Below are 24,140 nucleotides of genomic sequence, written 5' to 3'. Positions count from 1 at the left end.
TGGATGGCATCATCGACTCGATGGACATGGGTTTGGGTGGACTCTGGGAGTTGGTGATGGACAGGGAGGCCTGGAGTGCTGCAGTTCATGGGATCACAATGAGTCAGACACAACTGAGCAACTGAACTGAGAACTGAGTGAGGTCTGGTGTGCTGCAGTCCATGGGGTTGCAAAGAGTTGGATACAACTGAGCAACAGAACAACAACTGCATGTTGAAGAACAGTGGTTGTTAATATTGGCTGCACATTAAAATCACCTGGGAAGTGTTAAACTTCCATCACTCGTGCTGGCAGGACACAAGCATCCATGTGACTTTCCTATTTGCAGTCATGACTGAGAACGAGGGTGGGCAGCAGGGTTTCTCAAACTTGAGTGCGTATCAGAATCACCCAGGACTATGTTAAACCCACAGATTGCTGGGTCCCACCCTCAGCATCTGTGTGTGATTCAGTAGGTCTGTGCATGTGTGGTAAGTCCCTTCAGTCGTTTATGACTCTCTGTGACCCCATGGACTGTAGCCCGCCAGGCCCCACTATCTATGGGATTTTCCAAGCAAGAACACTGGAGTTGCCATGCCCTCCTCCAGGGGATCTGTCCAACGCAGGGATCCTACCTGCGTCTCTTATGTTTCCTGCAACTGGGAGGTGGGTTCTTTACCATTAGCGCCACCTGGGAAGCCCTTAGTAGGTCTGAGGAGAGGGCAAATTTGAATCTATTAAGTTTTCAGGTAATGCTGATGGGAGACCACAGTTTAAGAACCACTGGTATAAAGCAAAACAACAAAAACATAAGGGTCTGAAAGAACTGGTTAGAATTCTATCCCTGTCACTCAGAAACTACATGAACTGGGCCAGTCACTTCATGTCTATGAGCTCCATTCCCTTCATCGTTAAAATAACAGGGAGCTAACAATAATGGCTGCCTCGCGTGCTTCCCAGGGGCAGAGAAGAAACGAGATAAACTGACAAACTACAAGATAACAAAAAGCAAGTTATTAGTATTTGAGCTCAGTTAATACTTCTTATTTTAACTCTGGCCATTTTAGAACACAATTCTAAACTCATATTTTATGGGATCCCAGCAACTCTGCATGTTCCCTGAAGGAAGCCATTCTTTATGGACGTTAAGTCTCCTCCAAAAGGTGATTTTGCACTAGTCACTATGGAAAGGCACATGAAACCACTGTGAGATACCACTGTACACTCACTAACATGCTAAAATCAAAAAGACTGAGCCTACTAAGGACTGGCAAGGACGTGGACCACTGGAACTCTCATAAACCACTACCCATAAACTGGTGGCAGTGTAAGTTTCTTCTAAAATTAAGCAAATACTTACCATATGACTTTACTATTCTACTCCTAGTTACCAGAGAGAAATGAAAACACATGTCCACACAAAGACTCGTACACAAATGTTCTTAACAGCTTAAGTGGAATAGCCAAAAACTGAAAATAACACAAAAGTCCTTCAACCTATGAGTTGATAAATGAATTGTTGCAAATCAGCTCTGCTGACTCTTAAGATTTACATCTCCATTCCTTCTAGGACAGTGTTATTTTGTGTACTTGGCACTGTAGAATAAAGAGAAATCAAGCTAAGATAGGATACTACCTCAGTGGCCAAAAACATACAAGGCACTTACTGGCACCTGTAGTCCTTGTGTTTTCTTCTTCTTCTTCGACAGTTTCCTATCCTTGGTTAGCATTTTTGTTTTGATCCATTTTGACTGTCCTATTTCTGAGAATTTTGATAGATCTGTAAGGGAAATGATTTACATGAGACAATAAGGACAGTATGTGGAACCATTTTGTTTCACAGGTAAGACTGAGAGAATGGGGAGAATGAGAATGGGAGCAACGTGAGAATTTAATCCTGGTTTTGAAATGTTTACTTCTTACTTTTAATCTTAGGGATCTTCAACTTCTCCTCCTTGTGTAATCTCGAGCTCTGATTCCCAGTGAAGGGCTTGTCTTTCCGAAGCAGACTGATTCGAAAGGATGTGTTTGGCTGGAGCCGTGGAAGTGCTTCTGAGCAATTGCTCTGGGCCAGTCTTGCCGAGTTATCAGACAGGGATCTGCCCCGGATCTGCCTCTGGCCGTGTTCACTCTGTCTGGAGTCATGGTTACAAGAGGAGGCCACGCTGATTTGACAGTGTTTCTTGGTGCTAAACACACCAGTTTCATCACCTTCTGAAAATGCCCAGTTCACATATCCACCTCCAGGTTGCATGCTCATGACTTGGGAAGGGAGGGAGGTCACTCTCGTGGGTCCAGGTGTGCAAATCAAAGTGGGGAGCACTTGATCCCCCTCGTCTGGTCTGGCTGGTATCTGAGCAAGTGACTCACACTGCTCCTTGGTTTCCACCATGGGGCCCTGGGCTGAGACACGCGGGGTCTGCCACATCAGATGAACAGGGACCTCAGTCTGGCTGACATGTTCAGTTGTCAGCCCATCTGTACCTGCTTTCACAGATGGTCTGGACAGAGGCAAGTCAGTTTTTGCAGGATAAGAAACTTGTTCTAGATAAGAAGGGACCAGGAGATATTGGCCATACTTTGGGTGTGCTTGTCTGTTCAGCATCACCCCAGAAGCAACTACATGATTTTGTGTTTCTTGTTCTCCTTGCTCATCTCTTACATTTGAAGCCTCTTGATGTGTAATCTCAAGCAAGGGCCCTTTCTGCCCTCGTGGAGGATACCAGCCTCTGGCCAGGCTCCGCAGCAAAGAAGGGGGCATGCTATAACACTGATACTTCTTCTCAGAGAGTGGCATGCTGCCCAGAACCTCTGCACAGATGACATTGCTCCAGCTGTGGGGAAGTTTTCTGCGAGCAGAATGCTTTCTGTTGGCCAGGAGAGCCTCATCTTCTTGTAAGGTGTCAACAGCAGAAAGGACTTTTAAGGTATCCACTGTCAGGGCAGAGAGATCCTGCAGGTGTCCCACCTGGCTGTCCAACGACAATAAGGAGTCCTTTATGAAAGACACCTTTTCATTCATTTCTTTCAGCTGGAAGTACATCTCGGTAACCCTAAGGGTAAAGGGAGGGAGAAAACCAATAAATGCAGTGAGCTGATGGGAACTGGCCTTCCTCTCTTCCTGCTCTGCTTCCATGTCTAGGTGGCTGCCCAGCCTACGCGGCTTCCCTATGTTGGGTCTGTCTTCTGCCTTCTTCTCTGTCCAGTAGGTACTCATCCCAGGTGCTCTCACCCACTCCTGTAATTCCCACTATCACCAGAAAAAGGAAAATTGAAAATTGCATTTCTGGCCCTTATTTCTCTGCAGTATTTCAGAACCACATTTCCAGCTTCTACTAGTTATCCTTCCAATCATCTCATCAATCAGCCTATTTGCACTCATTAATGTATTCATTACCTTCCATGACAAACATTTAAAATATCTCCTATTGTCAAGCACTGTGCTATTTTGGTAGACAAGGGAAATCCTGAGGATGAAACTGGAAGGATAGGAATAGAGTCAATAATAAAAATCATAATTAGAAAAAGTTTATAGATCTTTTAAAATAAAATTCCATGTCTACAGTATAAACAAGCATCCCAGGTTTCAAACAAAGCCCATTTTAAGAAACCTACAATCAGAGGAAGCCTGAGGCAATTCTTAAGTGATTTTGAATACTTGAACCCCAAATTATGATATTGAACCAGTGGTTCAAGTAAAAGCAGCATCAGACACCATCAGTTATGCAAGTACAAAAGTACATTGCAAGCAGAGTCAAATTAAATTTAACAATTGATTTCATTCAGAGAATTAGAAAGAATAAAGAAAATATATCTATATCTCTCTCTGTTATATGGGTATAGGTTTTGTTTTGTGTACCCCCCAAAAAAAGATAAGTTGAAATCCTAACCCCCAGTATTCCTAGAACGTGACTTTATTTGAAAGGAGGGCCTTTACAGAGGTAATCAAGTTAAAATACGGTCATTAAAGTATACCATAAACCTGTATAATTCATATTCTTATAAAAAGGGGAAATTTGGACATAGAGGGAGGAAAATGTGAGACAACTACCTTCTGCCTGGAGTGGTGCATCTGCAAACTAAGGAACACCAAGGGCTGTCCGCAAGCAAGAGAAGCTAGAAGGGGTGAGGAAGGACTCTCCCCTGGAGTCACGCTTAGAGAAAGCATGGACCTGCAAACGGCGTAATTTTGGACTTCTAGCCTCCAGAACTGTGAGAGGACAAATTTCTATTGTTGTGAGACACCCAAATTTTTGGTACTTTGTTAGGTGTGCGTGCATGCGTGATACGTCACTTCAGTTGTGTCTCACTTTCTACGACCCTATGGACTGTAGCCTGCCAGGCTCCTCTATCCATGAGATTCTCCAGTCAAGAACACTGACATGCGTTGTCATGCCCTCCTCCAGGACATCTTCCCAACCCAGGGATTGAACCCAGGTCACTTATGTCTCCTGCATTGGCAGGCAGGTTCTTTACCACTAGTACCACCTGGGAAGCCCTTTGTTATGGCAGCCCAGGAAATTAATACAGTTATGACATTTTTATTTCTTTCCTTTTTTCCTCTGTTTCATTCTTTACTTTGCAGAAAGGGATACACTTTCCAATTTCTCAATACTAAAAATCTTTGATAAACAGAAATAAAGTGAAAAGTAGCAAGGGAGGGAATATAGTCAACAGTTTCATGACTCATACCACCATATGCAGAAATAAAAAATTATCCCCACTCTTATTTGGGGGCTGGGAGAAGCAATGATTGATTTTATCATGAAGAGCTTGGCACTCGGTTCTAGGAAGCACTTTCCAAGTGTCAGATGTCCCCTCTCTAGAATATATTCCAGGTCACATGGATTGAGAAATCCTCCCCTTCTTTCTGGAATCTTTGCAGATAGAAATGAAAGAGTAAAGGGTGTCGTATTTTCCATTTTTATTATCATCTAGGTGGGTGGAGCCCTCTCTTGCTTCAACTTCTATAACTCAATAGAGCCTTAGTAAAGGCTTCCTGACCTTCTGGAACCTGTAAAACTAGAGTTGGCAAGGATGATGAAGAAAAGAGCACAAAATATATGTATATTCACTTCCAAATATGCTTCATTAGAGCCTCTCCATCTAGCACACTGTTTCATCTAATTCAAAAACAGTACAGTCCGAACAACAGTAATGGAGACTCATTAAGTTCCATTAGCAGCAGCCCCATCAAAAGGATACAATAGACACCAACAAGTATTCAGAGCCACAGGTAATCTGCTACAATAGAGACTGTTAGGCAAATAACCTGGTCACCCTCACATCAGGTCCTCTTGCTTTCATAGGCACTTCTTTTCTAAAGCTCAATGTCCTATGAAACATATTTTAATTATATTTCTCAACCACGATCTACATTAATCAAGTCTTTCAGTCATTCTGACACGGAAAAGAAATTCTCATAATTTTTGTTTCTTCTGTGCAAGGTCAGAAAGTGAGGGGGAGACCAGGATGGTTACTGTTTCACTGTGGGTCTCTGGACTAGATATTGTAAACTGAAATTATAGAAAGTATTATTATAATCATCATGATAATCACAGTGTTCCTAAGCGCTCATTATGTGCCAGACGTTATACATTATTTTATTTAATCCACATGACCACCCTATAAGGTAGGCATTCTACTATCCCTTCATGAATATAGGTCACATTACCCATCATATGGTCAGTGAAAGAGTGAGGCTTCAAAGCCAAAGCGTGCAACTCCATATTCAATGGCATTAACCACTGCCCTCCAGCACGTCTCAGCAACTCAGCAGGGATCCAAGCAAAGTCCTACTGGGGTCCTAGAGTCCCACGAAGGATGAATGATTTGCACCCACATTTTCCATGCCTGGAGTTGTTCACAAATGTTTCTCAGTAAGATACCATGATAAAACGATGATGGGGCTTGCTCAGGCTATAACTCTGCTGAATTACATTGCTCAATGTGATCTTTTTTTTAAGATGCAGCACTTTCCAAATATAATGTAACCAAACATGCTTACTATGGAAAAATCCCTAGTTAACAACTTATTCCATAGAACAGAGAGAGAAAACACTGGCTTACATCGCTAGGGACAAAAAGTAGCCAGCATTCCAAATAGAGAAAGTAAAATATAAAACAGACTTTATATGTTCTCTTTCCACCTTTACAATTCCCCTAACTCTGTAAGGATACAGATAATCTCTTCTTCAGAGGCAGGCAAACATACAAATGTCTTCCTAATGTCTTTTCCCTCCCTCTTCAAACTACTGCTCAGTTACTGCCAGAAAATATTCTTCCTTCCCTGGTAGCTCAGACAGTAAAGAATCTGCCTGCAAGGCAGGAGACCTGGGATTGATCCCTGGGTCAGGAAGATCCCCTGGAGGAGGAAATGACTACCCACCCCAGTATTCTTGCCTGGAGAATGCCATGAAGAGAGGGGCCTAGTGGGCTACAGTCCATGGGGTCACAAAGAGTTAGACACAACTGAGCAATTAACACTTTCATAACGACCTCAATAAGACCACCGTGTAAAAAGAGGGCTCGTGAAATAGCTCTGTCAAAAAGGAAATTTGATCAATTGTGTTTTGAAATTAAATTAGGGCTTCATAATCAAATACTAGAGCCTTTGAAAGCATCTAAAATATTTTTCAGAAGCTACTTACCCATCTACCATCTAATCCTTCTCTACTCAAATACTAAGAAAAAACTGAAGAAAAGGTAATAGCATATGATGACTATTGGTGTTCAGTTTACTATTGTTACTATCATCAAGATTCACTCTGTATTCACTTGACTCATGATACTGCCTTCTCCTAGTTTTCATTATTCTCGTCTGACCAATTCTTTTCAGTCTTCTCCACGAGCTCCTCTTCCTCAGCCCATGACACAGGTGTTGACACCTCTCAGGGTGAGACCCACTGAGTCTGCTCACTACACTTGCTTCCTGAGCATAATCACTTCCTCTCTCATAGTTTTATTTCCCTACAATAGGCAGGTGACTACCAAATTTCCTATTCAAATTTTGCCCTTCGGGCTCCAGAGCCATATATATAAAGACTTCCAGACATCTCTGGCTAAATATGCCACTAGAATCTCAGGCTCAACAAACTTAAACCTCATTGCTTCTACCCGCTGCCTCAGTCTCTGCCATGCATCTGGTATTCCTTATCCCTGCGGTGCCACCTTTCACCTCATTACCCTGCCTTAGATACTATTCGTCCTGGACTCCATCTACTCCCTTATCACCACATCCAATCCTTAACTCTTCTCTAAATATGTCTTTATTTATCCTCTCTGCTATGCCCTATACGTTTGTGTCCCCACCCAAAATTCATATGTTGAAACATTAATCTTCAAAAGTGATGGTATTGGTACATGTGGCTTTTGGGAGGTGATTAGGTCATGAGGATGAAGCCCTCATGAGTGGGATTAATGCTCTATTTTATAAAAGAGATTCCACAGAGCTCCTGAGCGCCTTCTACCACATAAAGAAACAGAAGTTTGTAACCCAAACAGGGCCTTCACCTGACCATCCTCACACCCTGATCTCAGACTTCCAGCTTCCAGAACTATCAGCAATAACATTCTGCAGCTTCTAAGCCATCCAGTCTGGGAAATTTTGTAACAGCAAACTAAATAGTTTAGTCAACCCTAAAAGAAATCAACCCTGAATATTCACTGAAGGACTGGTGCTGAGCTGAAACTCCAATACTTTGGCCACCTGATGCAAAGAGGAGACACATTAGAAAAGAACCTGATGCTGGGAAAGACTGAAGGCAGGAGGAGAAGGGGATGACAGAAGACAAGATGGTTGGATGGCATCACCGACTCAATGGACATGAGTTTGAGCAAGCTCCAGGAGATGGTGAAGGACAGGGAAGCCTGGTGGGCAGCAGTCCATGTGGTTGCATGAGGATTCAAGTCCACGAGGATTTGAAATAGCTCAACTGGAATTCCATCACCTCCACTAGCTTTGTTCATAATGATGATTTCTAAGGCCCACTTGACTTCACATTCCAGAATGTCTGGCTCTAGGTGAGTGATCACATCATCATAATTATCTGGGTCATGGAAATCTTTTTTGTATAGTTCTTCTATATATTTTTGCCACTGCTTCTTAATATCTTCTGCTTCTGTTAGGTCCATACAATTTCTGTCCTTTATTGTGTCCATCTTTGCATAAAATGTTCCCTTGGTATCTCTAATTTTCTTGAAGAGATCTCTAGTCTTTCCCATTCTGTTGTTTTCCTCTATTTCTTTGCATTGATCGCTGAGGAAGTCTTTCTTATCTCTCCTTGCTATTCTTTGGAACTCTTCAGTCAGATGGATATCTCTTTCCTTTTCTCCTTTGCCTTTCACTTCTCTTCTATTTACAGCTATTTATAAGCCCTCCTCAGACAACCATTTTGCCCTTTTGCATTTCTTTTTCTTGGGGCTGGTCTTGATCCCTTCCTCCTGTACCATGTCATGAACCTCCATCCATAGTTCATCAGGCACTCTGTCTAACAGATCTAATCCCTTGAATCTATTTCTCACTTCCACTGTATAGTCATAAGGGATTTGATTTAGGTCATACAAGAATGGTCTAGTGGTTTTCCCCACTTTCTTCGATTTAAGTCTGAATTTGGCAATAAGGAGTTCACGATCTGAGCCACAGTCAGCTCCCAGTCTTGTTTTTGCTGACTGTATAGAGCTTCTCCATCTTTGGCTGCAAAGAATATAATCAATCTGATTTTGGTATTGACCATCTGGTGATGTCCATGTGTAGAGTCTTCTCTTGTGTTGTTGGAAGAGGGTGTTTGCTATGACCAGGGCATTCTCTTGGCAAAATTCTGTTAGCCTTTGCCTTGCTTCATTCTGTACTCCAAGGTCAAATTTACCTGTTACTCCAGGTATCTCTTGACTTCCTACTTTTGCATTCCAGTCCCCTATAATGATACTTTGGCCACCTCATGTGAAGAGTTGACTCACTGGAAAAGACTCTGATGCTGGGAGGGATTGGGGACAGGAGGAAAAGGGGACAACAGAGGATGAGATGGCTGGATGGCATCACCGACTCAATGGACGTGAGTTTGAGTGAACTCTGGGAGTTGGTGATGGACAGGGAGGCCTGGCGTGCTGCGATTCATGGGGTAGCAAAGAGTCGGACGTGACTGAGCGACTGAACTGAACTGAACTGACCCTATAATGAAAAGGACATCTTTTGGGGGTGTTAGTTCTAGAAGGTCTTATAGGTCTTCATAGAACCATTCAACTTCAGCTTCTTCAGCATTACTGGTTGGGGCATAGACTTGGATTACTGTGATATTGAATGGTTTGCCTTGGAAACGAATATTTTCATTACAAGAAGAAAATCTGTAACTGTGTACGGTGATGGATGTTAACCAGATTCACTGTTGTGATCATTTCATAGTACACAAATGTCGAACCATCATGCTATATGCTTGAAACTAATATATTGTTAGGTCAATTACAGCTAAATTTGAAAAGTGCATATAATCACATGCAATCCTTCATTATTTTAACACCTACAATTAGTAATACATGCACAGCAGCTTTGATCTTACTAGAAGCTGATTTTGTTCACTTTCTCCAACACGTCTCCTCTTTCCTCAAAACTCTGAATGGCCTTCCTGCACTGATTCCCCCCTCAATCACACCCACCCACAGATATCCTCACTGATGACTACCCTGGTTCCTGCAGCCCAGCTGCATCCTTCTGCCACACCCACGCTCCCCATCCTCTCCTGGTCTCCACCATTAACTCCCCTTCCCAAGACTTCACTCAGCAAATCACTTCTTTCCTCTGGCTCCTGCAGCTCCTCCCATTTCCAGGAACACACACATTAATTTTGTTATCGCCACATGAAACAAAAGAATCCCACCATGTGCCCATACCCTGCTTCAGAGGTAAACTTCTTACAAAATCTGCCTCTGATCTCTGTCTCTACTTTCACCCTCAGCTGCCCTCAACTCAGTGCACAAGTGCTGGTCAGGCTCCCTGAGAGCTCCACGACTCCCAGTGCAACCGGCACCCTGCCCCTGCCCTCTTCAGGACCAGCCTACTGCTCCTGGACACATCCGCATCCAGCTTGCGGCACCATCCCTCCTGGACGCAGCCGCATCCAGTTTGGGGCACCATCCCACCTGGACACAGCCGCATCCAGCTTGGGGCACCATCCCACCTGGACACAGCCACATCCAGTTTGGGGCACCATCCCACCTGGACACAGCTGCATCCAGTTTGGGGCACCATCCCACCTGGACACTGCCGCATCCAGTTTGGGGCACCATCCCACCTTCCTCAGGTCTCTCCTCCTCAGCTGCCTCAAAGTGATCCTCCTGCACCTACCTCCTCAACCTACCCAACCCAACCCAACTCCAGCAGACCCTTCACTGCCATCATTCTCTATTCCCTTATACTACTTGCTTTTCTTCATTGCTCTTTTATGGTCTGGCATTAAATTACATATTTCTTTTTTGTCCTCCATTCCCACCACCCCTCCACAAACACGCACTAGAATGGAAGTCCTACAAAGGAAGGTCCCCTGGTCTCATCCACCATTTATCTCCTCTAACTTATAAGACTGTCTAGAACCCTGCAGATGCTCATTAAATGTGCAATGATTACAAGAATATTACACACTACTTGAGAAAATTTTAGAGGATCAAAACCTTAGGTTTTAAAAGTAGACCTTCTACTTTTTTTCAGCCATTCTAGTAAGAATCAGCTTTAAGTGGCAGTTTAGGGGGTGAAAATACATATAGAGCTTTTACCTTTCTGATGTCACTCGGATTTGTTCCTCAAAACTACAATTCAGATTGTCCATCTTCTCGTGGAAGTACTTTTCCACACACTGTTCTTCAAAATCGTGAAGCTTTTTCAGATCCTCCTTACTTAGGTAGAGTTCTGTGGAAGTAAATATAGTATATAAAAAGAATCATCGTTCCCCCTCCATAGGAAGCTAAGACCACGTCTGAGTGACTTTTCTTCTACTGGTGTTGAAAATGAATAAAACTATAGTTTGTGTCATAATAGTTTACGGCCTTGTCACACGGTATGACTAACACCAATTGGGACGCCCTATGCACCAACAACTGGAAGCATGAGGCTGAGTCTCCTAGTTGTTTTCTATACTGAAGTGGGGGTTTGGACGTGACTCATGTGGATCAGATACTTTATCTTCAAAATCTTCCTACGTTAGAATACTTTTAAAGATTTATCATATTTATATGCTTATGGCAGTTCCTCCACCAACTATTTAAACTGCCAAAATGACAACAAGTAACCCACAGGTTAAAATCAAGGTTAGAAGAAGCCTACGTCTGTTTCAGAGAATCCAGGAAGTTTAAGAAAAGTTGTACCTTGTTGCACTGAGTTTATACAGGCACTGAGTTGGTATATACTAAGTTCTTCTATTGAAAAAAGATATTATTGCCAGTATTATCAATGGCCAATCAAGGCTATACATTTTCATTGACAATAACTAATTCATTAAAAGACACATCATTTCATGATGTTATGAAACTAATGCAATCTATATCAAACTTCAGTGATCACATGTGGTATACCACCTTGACTCTTACCTAACAGAAAAGAACATTATCTTTTAAGCAAGTTTCTAATACTTGTTAAATATAAAAATGCTGTTGCAAAAAGGGTAAAATTGGAATGTTTTCTTCCTTCAACCATTTCACCTAAATTAGGGGGGAAAAAAAGAAAAACCAAGAAAGAACCATTAAAGTTCTCCAGAATTAATTAGAAATTCAAAGGTTCTAGAATTTATCTAAAATGCAAATTAACAAAAATATTAATTTTAGAGGATAATTAAAAGAAAATATTCAGCCACAAAAGGTATTCACAATGTTTTCTGATTTTTACAGTATGGAAGAATTTTTCAGGTCAAAAAAAAAAAAAATCCAGTATCTCCCCATCCCTACTCAGCTCTAAATTTTTCTTTGCATTAAAGAATTTTGTATGAGTAAGGAACTTTAGAATTGTGTGATTTGAACCTTCTGTGGATTCCTGAGAGCAAATAATCCCCAAAGCAATTCCAGTGATTGCGATAGGTAGAGCTTGCAGTATGTGACATTTCCTTGCAACTGTCCACCAGGTGGCACTGCTACCCCGTGTGCAAACATCCTGAACCTGAATACAGAGGCTCAAAGGCAATCTTAGAAAAATTAAGAATTTCCTAAAACTCAGGGTGAGTGCACCTCTACCCATCAGAATATTTCCTCAAGTTTTATACCAGAATCACCCTATAAGTTCATATCAAGGAAAGCTCAGGAAAGGGTTCTTTGTTATGGTGCTATAAAATCTGGCCAAATCCTACTTAATTCCAGGATCTCTCAAGTGGTTCACATTCTCCTGTTATAATTATTCTGGGATGGCACTCTATTAGAAGATGAAAAATTATAATATAATTATAAGCCTTTAAGTTAACTTCAGTTGTACTTTGGCTTCCTTATAAAGGCTGAATCTCTTGAGGGAAAGAAATGAAAAAGAAAAATAAATCAGTACAGTGGTTCAAGAAGAGAAAAATATTTCACAGAGTCAATTACCAGCAGGAGCAAAAGCATGCCACCCTGTCAACCTTGTGATAACACTTGTTAAGGGCTCACCAAAATGTACAGATAGTCCACAATTCCATATCTGAAACTCTTGGAACCAATCTGTTTCAGAATTCAGAAGTTTACTTTTCTAGTTTTGGAAATGTAATATAATGCATATGCCATAAATGAAGTAAAATTCCTAACTGGGGCTAGAGCAATATTCTGAAATTAAACACATTATTTCTGCAGCAAAATCAATGATATTCTTACTACAAGGGATAAAGAGGATAAGTGGCTTACATTAGTCCCATTAGCCTCTTCTATCCAAATGAGTCTTTCTCTAACTTAAGAAGAAAAAGACTTTCCATTTTGAGATATATTTTGGATTTAGGAATTGAGATAAAGGGTTGTGGATTTATGCCATTTCCTCTATATCTAGGAATTAGCTAGAAACGGGCCTAGTACCAACGGGCCTAGAGGAACTACAAAAGATCTGTAAACCAAAAGAATGAATTTCTCTTATGACGATTAGTATGACAGTCATATCATGCTGTCAAGATACGGATAAGCAAAATGAACTAGGAAAAAAATCTCAAAATGTGTCGAGTTAAGCTTTGCCAAAAAGAGAGAGAATCCGCATTTCTGCATCCTGAGTTGAAGTTCCTGAAAATACGAGACATCTATAGAGAATGACCTCCATATTCTGTAAATCAGAGAACCAGAGAGCCTTGACTCTAGTGAATAAGTTAGACAAAGTTTGGTTTATCTATTTCCTTTAATCCACAAGACCTGTATCCTTTCAATTTGGATTCCATCTTCATCAACAAGGAATAAGTATGGGTCACTGGGACGACTACTCTCTAGGAGCTATTCCGATGACTTCCCAGTTAAGCAGAGAAAATACAGGCTTTCCAGGTGACAAAAAACCTTTACAAATCCAAGCAGAGATTCTATTCCTACCCATTTCTGTCTTTCAAACTATTAATTACTCTTAGCAAAAGATACTATAACCACATGAGATCAATGTATTTACTTAGACCCAGGTTCCCAACTGATAGTCTTTTAATTTAACTCCCAGGGCCTTCCAACCTGTGCCCTGAATTTAATCGACAATGTTCAGGTGTCTTCACCTTGGATCTCTGCTCTTTATTTTCTTTCTCCTGTGCCACCAATTAAAAACTTACTTAATCCAACATCACCCTCTTCTTGGTCATTTGGAGCTTGGTGCTGGCAAAGACGGCGAAGCAGGAGACCAATGTGACTCAGCAGGATAAAAGGTGGGGGCAGCCAAGGCTTTTCATGGTAGGTCATGATGTAACGATAGCGATTGTATTTCCACAGGTTATTTGAAATGGATTTCAGATCTATGTAAACGTTACTGTAAGTTGCAGTAAAAGAGGGACAGTGTTTTAATACAGAATGCTGAAACATGACAGATTACTGCTTTATTTTCCAGCTTACTATTGGTTCACCTGATGTGACCAGTATTAGCCAATAAAAATAATATCCATCACATTTATGATTCTTCTTCCCCAAACAACACACATTAATCACCCTCTACAATAAAATATGCTAATCAGAATACGCAAAAGGTAGAAATTACAATCAGAGAGAAGAAAATGCTAGCATTTTAAATACAATGAACAGAAACTGCCCTCATGAAGGAACATTATTCTTGATTCACTACCTTTTTTCACATAAGATCTTTTCAGTCCATAAGTCATCCTTAATGATAAATGGTTTTAACGTTCCTCTATGTTATCAGTCTTATGAAGAGATTCTCCTAATTATCAAATGTGAGAAGTGCTAGAATAACCCTAGCTAAAACATTCAAATGGAAAAAAAAAAAAGATGAGGCAGGCAATAAAAATCAATTTATCCTAAAATAAACCAATAAGCAGAACTTTGATTTAGAAGCTAGATCAATTATTTACATTAACTTTATAATAAAAATAACTTCATATTGGTTGGCTACTTTGGATTTTTTCCCCTTTATTATATCACTTACAATATACAAATAGTGCAGAAAAATATGTTGATGCTATAGAGCTTGTGATGGAGTTGTCATGAGTGGTATCCATTCTTAAGCAATATGTCATCCTTAACTATATAACTTTAAGTCTATAATATGATATGGGTGGGGAGGGCACAATGAAATATCTATCTTAACATTTTGTTTAGGCTAATACAGAATTTATTTCTTTAGAGAAAGATGGCAGAGAAGCACTTAAGAAGGGCAGACAAATTTGACAAATAGAAATGCAAGTAACCCTAAACTGCAGGAATGGTAAAGAGAAGAAACTCAAACTACCTCGGAGAAAAACAGCTTAGGATTGAAGAATGGGGAGGGACTTCCCTGCATCCTGTGGTTACGACTCCATGTTGCCACTGCACAGGGTGCTGGTCCTGGAACTAAGATCCTGCATGACACTTAGTTCGATTTTTAAAAAGAGAGGGAAAAGGAAAGGGGAAGTTTCAGATTACGTAAGATAGATGAAGAAAGCACTGACAACCAGATTTAATGGCAATTCTTAAAGTGCAGTCACTGAGCCGGCAGCACTAGCATCACCTGAGAACCTGTCAGAAATACAAATTCTTGGGCCCTACCTCAGAATGGGGCTTCCCTGGTGGCTCAGACAGTAAAGAATCTGCCTACAATGCAGGAGACCTGGGTTCGATCCCTGGGTTGGGAAGATCCCCTGGAGGAGGGAACTACTTCAATACTCATGCCTGGAGAATTCCAGGAACAGAGGAGCCTGGCAGGCTACAGTCCATGGGCTTGCAAAGAGCTGGACATGACTGAGTGCCTTTCACTTACTCACTCACCCTGCTGCTGCTGCTAAGTCGCTTCAGTTGTGTCCGACTCTGTGCAACCCCACAGACCGCAGCCCACCAGGCTCCTCCGTCCCTGGGATTCTCCAGGCAAGAGCACTGGAGTGGGTTGCCAAGTCCTTCTCCAATGCATGAAAGTGAAAAGTGAAAGTGAAGTCGCTCAGTCGTGTCCGACTCTTAGCAACCCCATGGACTGCAGCCTACCAGGCTCCTCCACCCATGGGATTTTCCAGGCAAGAATATTGGAATGGGTCGCCACTGCCTTCTCCACTCACTCACCCTAGAATGACCAAATTAGCTATCCCTGTCTCAGCAAGTCCTCCAAGTAATTCTCTTGCAGATCGCCAGAGCTCCATGCTACTCCCAGTCCAAGTGTGACTACAGCATGTCTACCAGCAGGTGGCGATCTTCACAGTGTTTGTCAGGCTCTTCGTAACCATCAAAGATTCTGGAAAGGGGCTTTTGGATAAGTAGTCAGATCTGGGGTTGCTCAACTTGGATGAAAATCCTAAAGGAAATCAACCCTTAATGTTCACTGGAAGGACTGATACTGAGCTCCATTACTTCGGCCACCTGATGCAAAGAGCCAACTCACTGGAAAAGAGCCTGATAACTGGGAAGGATCAAGATGGAAGACAGGAGAAGGGGGCAACAGTAGGTGAGATGGTTGGATGGCATCATCGACTCAATGGACATGAGTTTGAGCAAACTCTTGGAGACAGTGAAGGACAGGGAAGGACATGGACTGGCATGCTTCAGTCCATGCAGTTGCAAAGAGTGGGACACAACTTAGGAACTGAATAAGAAGCTTGTATGGTTCTCGGTGTGTTCATCGCAGTGACAAGATTGGCCTGTGGGAGGATTTTCCAACCTCTCTTTTGACACCTGCTATTTTTGAGAAACAAAAATCTCATATCCACTGATCTTATTTAAATGTCAGAATAAAAGCTATAATAATTAAACACCAGCAAATGTTGCAAGTTCATAAAATGCTGAGACTAAAGAAAGATGACAGTTATCATATAATCCTGCAATAACTAATAAGATTTTCCTGATATATATGCAACAATAGTTGGTTTTTGCCTGTGTTTTTATTTTATCTGCTTTCGGCCGTATCTCCTCTACTTTCTTTACTTAGCTTCTATGCATTGATTTCCCTTTCTCTTTTCAGTAAGATAATAAATAAAATACCTCATACAGTGGCTGGCATAAAGGAGACATTCAGAAAAAACTAGTTCCTTTCCATCATGTCACTTGATTTCTTTCATCCATTAAACACTTTTCAATGCTTGGGATAAATTCATAGGCAGAAAAGGAAAAAAGAAAACCCAAAAGCAAAAAACCAAACTTGTTCTTATGAAGCCTGTATTCCAGAATGAGATAAATGGGGGCAAAAATAATATATAAATAAATTATAAAATATATTTGTATATATATAAGCGAGATAAAGAAAGAAGAGGAAGGGGGACCAGGCACGCCAAGGAGATGATGGAAGGAAAGGGCAGCTGCACTTTTAAATAGCATCCTTAGGTTTGTTAAGTGTCATTAGGGCTACAGTGTTGAGAAAAGAATACAGGGGCCAAAGACAGAAGCAGAGAAATAATTAGGAGGCTTTGTGGTGGTAGCAGTGAGGTACTGACAGGTGGTTGGACTGAGGATCTATTTGAAGGTGGAGTCAAAGGTATTTCTGACAATCTAAACTTAGAAATATGAGAGGCAATAAGAAGGCCAAGGTTTTTGGCCTGAATGACAAAAAAAAAGATGAAGCTTTGACAGAAATGTGTGCTCTTTTTTAAAGATGTGGGAACAACTATAAGAAGAATAATTGTATATTTGGAAAGAGGGAAAATCAAGAGTTTGGACATTTAAAAGCTCAGAAATCTATTATATGTCTGACTGACAACAGAACAGGGCAGCTGGACCTATAGAATTGGAGTTCAAGAAAGAGATGTAGGTTGAAGATATACATTGAACTTTGTCAAGATACAGAACATATATACAGGAAACTGAAAGAGATCACCAAACAAAGCATAAACAAAAGGTCTGGGCCCAGGGACAAATCCCAGTGTTAAAAGGTTGGAGAGAAGATGATGAACCAGGAAAAGAAAACTGCAAAGAAGTGAAGTGATATTGACGAAAACAGAGAATGAAATATAATGAGAGCTGATGAAGAGAAGTTATCAAGGACTCTCTAGTCAACTTTCAACTCATCAATTGCTATTCTCCATGATTCCAAATTATTGCTTAATTACAGTGTATGATCTCTTTTAATTCTGTTTTTATTACAGTCCCACATTGTTTTTTCTCTTCTTACACTCTGCTACCTTCCTACCAGTAGTCCCATGCCCATATTTTTAAAACCATAAAACCACAGTGATAAAGCATGATATGCATTAAAACAAAGGTTACATGTGACTCTTTCAAAATACTTCACCAATTTTGACTGATACAAAATAACCATATTTGATTAAAATAACCTACTTAAAGAAAGCTATCAACAGGTTCACCATGATGATATATTGCACGAAGAGGTAGACAGCTTGCAGGAATGGAGTAAGAAAAGAACCAGGAGGGCAGGACGGCTGGCTTGAACAAACTGCAAAGAAAGAATTTTAAAGAATGAGAGACAAGGTGAATCACAGTCCTATGACCATGGACAAATATTTAGCACACTAGTTTAGCAGAATACCACAAACTCTTGACATTTTTAAGATTCAGATGGTTGTTTTCCAGAGTTCTTTTCAACTCTGAGTGTCTACAAGGGTTTGATTTCCACAGAGCGGTGGAATGCTCTACATACCATCTATATCTGAAGCATAGACTTCTCCATATATCATCCAGTATGGCTCAAATACGATATCTCGGGCAAGGGTCCAGGATGGGGGCTCCTTTGGTGAAAGGATGGCTTTCCGTGCCACTCCAAAGCTCAGGAGGACGATGGCCATGATGATCACAATGTAGAACATGTTTGCTGTCTACAGAAAAGCATGACACAGAAACAAACTCACAGACTTAGAACATGAACTTATGGTTGCCAGCGGGAAGAGAGAGAGAGGGAGTTTGGGATGGTCATGTACACACTGCTATATTTAAAATGGATAGCCAACAAAGACCCGCTGTATAGCCCATGGAACTCTGCTCAATGTAATGTGGCAGCCTGGCTGGGAATGGGGTTTGGGAGAGAATGGATACATGTATATGTATTGCTGAATCATTCTGCTCTCCACGTGAAACTACCACAACATTGTTAATTCGCTATACCCCAACAAAAGTGAAAATGTTAATAATTCAGTCGTGTCTGACTCTTTGTGACCCCATGGACTGTAGCCCGCCAGGCTCCTCTGTCCATGGAAATCTCCAGGCAAGAATATTGGAGTGGGTAGCAATGCCCTCTTCCAGGGGATCTTTCCAACCCAGGGATTGAATCGAGGTCTTCCACATTGCAGACAGATTCTTTACTATCTAAGCCCCAGTACAAAATAAAAAGTTTAAAAAAATGGCACAGCCAGAATTTTAGCATAGATTAGAAATTCTAAACAAATAAAATATCTGGAGTCATCACAATTATCAGAGAAGGCAATGGCCCCCCACTCATGGACGGAGGAGCCTAGTAGGCTCCAGTCCATGGGGTCGCTGAAAGTCGGACACGACTGAGCAACTTCACTTTCACTTTTCACTTTCATGCATTGGAGAAGGAAATGGCAACCCACTCCAATGTTCTTGCCTGAAGAATCCCAGGGACGGGGGGGCCTGGCAATAATAAGACTGTCTAGTCATTGACCAAAATACCTAGTCCATGAACAACTAGATTTCCTTTCTCTAAAACATCTTGTTTTCTCTGCCCAGTACATGTTTCAGGTAGCCTATGGAATGATTTAAATGTACTAACAGTAGAGAATCTATGCTTTTTTTAAGAAGTGATGAAATATGAATAGCTTTTGATTGGCTAATATCCAAGTTTTCATCAGAGATTATGAAAAGAAAAAAATTAGGGTAATTCAAATTAGTAAAATGGCTCCTTATTCCCAGGATTATCTTCAGCAGTATTTAGAGCCTGAGAAAATTGATCAGGCCAAGAATCTGCTGAATAATTCCAGGCTACTTAGCAAACTGAAGAATTTAAGGGGGGAAAAAAAAAAAGATGTAAAAGCAACTATAAAATGACGTTTGTTAAATCCAGTGGTTCATTAGCTCTCAGTTAGTCTTTGCAGTAAAAAGTAAGCCTGATTCAACCCTCCTACAATGTTGGTGGGAATGCAAATTGTTATAGCCACTATGGAGAATAGGATGGAGGTTTTTTAAAAAACTAAAAATAGAGCTTCAATATGACCCTGCAATCACATTCCTGAGCATGTATCTGGAGAAAAACATGATCTGAAAGGATACATGCAACCCAATGTTCATTGCAGCACAGTTTATAATAGCCAAGGCATGGAAGCAACCTTGGGGATTCCCAGGTGGCTCAATGGTAAAGAATCCGCCTGCTAAGCAGGAGACATGGGTTCAGTCCCTGGGTTGGGCAGATCCGCTGGAGAAGGAAATGGTGACCCACTCCAGTATTCTTGCCTGCAGAATGCCATGGACAGAGGAGCCTGGTGGTCACAAACAGCTGGACATGACTTAACGACTAAACAGCAACAGCAACAAGAAGCCGCTTAAATGTCCAGGGAGAGAAGAATGGTAGAGGAGGGGGCGCATCTGTGCAGTGGAATATTACCCAGCCGTTAAAAAGAGTGAAACAAGGCCGCTTTCAGCAACATGGGTGGACCTAGAAGCTGTCACACTGAGTGAAGCAGGTCAGACAGAGAAGGAGAAAGATCATCTGACATCCCTTACATGTGGAATCTAAGAAGAAAAGATACAAATGAACTCACCACAAAACAGAAGGAGACTCACAGACTTACGGCTGAATGAACTTATGGTTACCAGGGGGAAGGATGGTGGGGAGAGACAGTCATAAGAGTCTGGGATGGACATACACACACTGCTATATTTTAAATGGATAACCAACAAGGACCTATTGTATACCACAGGGAATTCTGCTCAACGTTATGTGGCAGCCTGAACGGAAGCAGTTTGGGAGAAATGGATATATGTATATGTATGGCTGAATCCTTTCACTGTTCACCTGAAACTATGACAACATTGTTTGTCAATTGGCTATACCCCAGTACAAAATAAAAAGTTTAAAAACAAAGTAAGCCTGATTGTTTTAATGCACAATGGAGGACTGCTTGAGAACACATATACTATATACATGTACCATACACACGTACTATAATTTTTAAAGGCTCTCTCAAATAATTCATTTCTATTACTAAATGTATTCATACATCAGATCAACCTACTTGTTCACTGTGGCAGAAACTTATACCATGAATTTCCTGTTAGCTTCCCTTCCATGAGGCAGGAGCCACATGACCTATTCTGGCCAATGGGCTGTGGAATAATAGTGATTTGACTCACTTCCCCTTCAGAGCAGTTAAAAGCTGCTCCATCCCTTTAAAAGCATGCTCCTCCATGGAATTTTCTCCACCCCTCTATTCCCTGTCATAGGAAACCTCAGAAGCCACCTAATGACATGAGTATGCCCCAAGAAGGAAGGATTTGTGATCCCTCAATCACTGGATAGAGGCCAGCCTCCATGAGCACCCATCAGTCTTTGCATTAGGAAGAAATAAACTTGTACTGAGTCACTGGGATACATTGGTTACCTCAACATAGATTACCAAGTTAATACCAATGTCACCAAGACCAGAGAAAATATTGCTGGTCTAAAAGAAAAGCATAAAGGAACAAAAATCATCTTTGGTATCCAGGAGGTTCTCCCTTTACTGTCCTCTTCCTCTATCTCAACACAACTCTTCCTTCTCAAGAGCTTACCCCTTCCCTGTGAGTATTCTAGAAGAAAAAGCAAAGAAGATCTTGAGGTGCTGTCCTTCTTAACTCCTGTGCAAAGTCAGCTGGACAGGGCTTATACAAGTGCACAGTGAGCTCAGATGGCAGACAGAGCCAGGTGGTCCAGATTTGAATCCTGGCTCCCCAGCTTACTCCTTTGGGAAATTTGCTTAAACTCCATTTCCCTGAAGGTAAAATGTGGATTATAGTACCCATCTCTTAAAATTGTTTTAAGATTAAATGAGTTAATACATACAAAGTACTTAGAACATGGTGTGGCCCACAGTAATCACTATTTAAGAGTTGGCTAGCAACAGTTAGAACTGGACATGGAACAACAGACTGGTTCCAAATAGGAAAAGGAGTACGTCAAGGCTGTATATTGTCACCCTGCTTATTTAACTTATATGCAGAGTACATCATGAGAAATTCCGGGCTGAAAGAAGCACAAGCTGGAATCAAGATTGCTGGGAGAAATATCAATAACCTCAGATATGCAGATGACACCACCCTCATGGCAGAAGGTGAGGAGGAACTAAAAAGCCTCTTGATGAAAGTGAAAGAGGAGAGTGAAAAAGTTGGCTTAAAGCTCAACATTCAGAAAACGAAGATCATGGCATCTGGTCCCGTCACTTCATGGGAAATAGATGGGGAAACAGTGGAAACAGTGTCAGACTTTATTTTGGGGGGCTCCAAAATCACTGTAGATGGTGACTGCAGCCATGAAATTAAAAGACGCTTACTCCTTGGAAGGAAAGTTATGACCAACCTAGATAGCATGTTGAAAAGCAGAGATATTACTTTGCCAACAAAGGTCCATCTAGTCAAGGCTATGGTTTTCCCAGTAGTCATGTATGGATGTGAGAGTTGGACTGTGAAAAAAGCTGAGTGCCAAAGAATTGATGCTTTTGAAGTGTGGTGTTGGAGAAGACTCTTGAGAGTCCCTTGGACTGCAAGGAGATCCAACCAGTCCATTCTGAAGGAGATTAGCCTTGGGTGTTCTGTGGAAGGAATGATGCTAAAGCTGAAACTCCAGTACTTTGGCCACCTCATGCAAAGAGTTGACTCATTGGAAAAGACTCCGATGCTGGGAGGGATTGGGGGCAAAAGGACAAGGGGACAAGAGAGGATGAGATGGCTGGATGGCATCACTGACTCAATGGACGTGAGTTTGAGAGAACTCCGGGAGTTGGTGATGGACAGGGAGGCCTGGTGTGCTGTGATTCATGGGGTCGCAAAGAGTCAGACATGACTGAGTGACTGAACTGAACTGAACTGAGGGGTGGAGAGACAAGACAAATCAGAATTTCAGCTTACTGTGCTCAGAGACAAATACAACTCAATCCCCCATCATCTGGCCCTAACCAAAAGGGTAAGATGAGTATCACTGTCAACTATCCATTATGCTATCCAAGGACACTTGTTAAATATGAATTTAAGTTATACAATAAGTGGTGATGAAGTGTGTACTTCTTTAAATAATTTTAAAAGTTATAATACTATTGAATATGAACCATGAAATCAGGTAGAACTGTTAAAATAACACCAGGTTATACAGCAGACAGTACTCACCATTTTTGCGATCATGGTCACATAGGGACCTGCATGTTGATTCACAGCAAAGAAGTCCAGGAGCCGTGAGAACCAGAATATGATGTTGATGCAGTATATCAGTCTTCCCGCTGTGTAGAAAGGTGGGTCACCCCACCGAAAGCCAAATCCCACCAAAAACAGGCTAATAGCCACCGTTTCCATTAAGTTCCAGTACTCGCTAATCCATACCTTCACCTTTTGAGTAAACTTCCCAGGTTCTGAAATACAGACCTAAAACATGATAGAAAGAAAGAAACAAAAGAATGGGTTAAACCTCAAGAGTCTCATCAATATGATCTTCAATACTTCAACTGTTCATTTATAGAGGAACTGAATCCTGCCAAACCTTAGATCATAAGGCATCTAAGTTATCCTTGGGGAATGAATTATTTAAACAATCCTATAAATATAGCTTAATGTGACTATTAATGCTGGTCAACTATTTAAAAACCCAACCAGAAACTTAAGAAAGGAAGGAAGAAAGAAAAGTTTTTTCTAGATTTGATCAGTCCTGCAACCCACACCAGTGTTCTTGCCTGGAGAATCCCAGGGATGGGGGAGCCTGGTAGGCTGCCATCTATGGGGTCGTGAAGAGTCGGACATGACTGAGCGACTTCACTTTCACTTTTCACTTTCATGCATAGGAGAAGGAAATGGCAACCCACTCCAGTGTTCTTGCCTGGAGAATCCCAGGGATGGGGGAGCCTGGTGGGCTGCCGTCTATGGGGTCGTGAAGAGTTGGACATGACTGAGCGACTTCACTTTCACTTTTCACTTTCATGCATAGGAGAAGGAAATGGCAACCCACTCCAGTGTTCTTGCCTGGAGAATCCCAGGGACAGGGGAGGCTGGTGGGCTGCCATCTATGGGGTCACACAGAGTCAGACACGACTGAAGCGACTTTGCAGCAGCAGCAGCAGCAAACTAACACAGGGAAACACTGAAACAGCTTTAAAACTCGACATTGCAATGGACTATAGCTGCAATGCCATTTCATGATGAATAGCCTAGTGCAAAGAAATGACAGAATCCTATAATCTGATCCCACTATTGCTGTTAGTGAACAGTTAGCAAATTGAACGTGACATTAGAACTCACTATTACAAGAAACTACCCCTGCAACAGAATGTCAGGCAAATTGAAATGTCAAACAGTAAACCCATTTTTCCTGAGGCATTAAAAAGAATGGTAGAATTTAGATACCATTTTTCTGCTGAATTGTTTTCTACCATCTATAAACTCCACAATAGTAACTAGCAGACAACATAAATATAATTACTAAGACTATATCTACG

At 41.4% G+C, this 24,140-nt stretch overlaps 1 protein-coding gene across 2 annotated transcripts in view; it reads right to left on the bottom strand.

The window, feature by feature from the left end:
* TRPM6 (transient receptor potential cation channel subfamily M member 6) overlaps positions 1-24,140 on the bottom strand; it is a 122,673-nt gene that overhangs the window by 29,727 nt on the left and 68,806 nt on the right. For both annotated transcript variants that reach the window (XM_069576352.1, XM_069576354.1), the window contains 7 exons: positions 22,825-23,076; positions 18,155-18,329; positions 17,836-17,950; positions 13,707-13,900; positions 10,744-10,876; positions 1,903-3,032; positions 1,647-1,759 (listed from right to left, as the gene is read on the bottom strand). In XM_069576352.1, coding sequence (XP_069432453.1) covers positions 1,647-1,759; positions 1,903-3,032; positions 10,744-10,876; positions 13,707-13,900; positions 17,836-17,950; positions 18,155-18,329; positions 22,825-23,076 — 2,112 coding nt within the window. The remainder of the gene's footprint in view (positions 1-1,646; positions 1,760-1,902; positions 3,033-10,743; positions 10,877-13,706; positions 13,901-17,835; positions 17,951-18,154; positions 18,330-22,824; positions 23,077-24,140) is intronic.

This window comes from Ovis canadensis, chromosome 2, assembly GCF_042477335.2.
Source record: "Ovis canadensis isolate MfBH-ARS-UI-01 breed Bighorn chromosome 2, ARS-UI_OviCan_v2, whole genome shotgun sequence".
In the NCBI taxonomy this organism is placed as follows: domain Eukaryota; kingdom Metazoa; phylum Chordata; class Mammalia; order Artiodactyla; family Bovidae; genus Ovis; species Ovis canadensis.
Note: the sequence above shows the minus strand (reverse complement) of the source record. Positions and strands in the feature narration are given on the sequence as shown.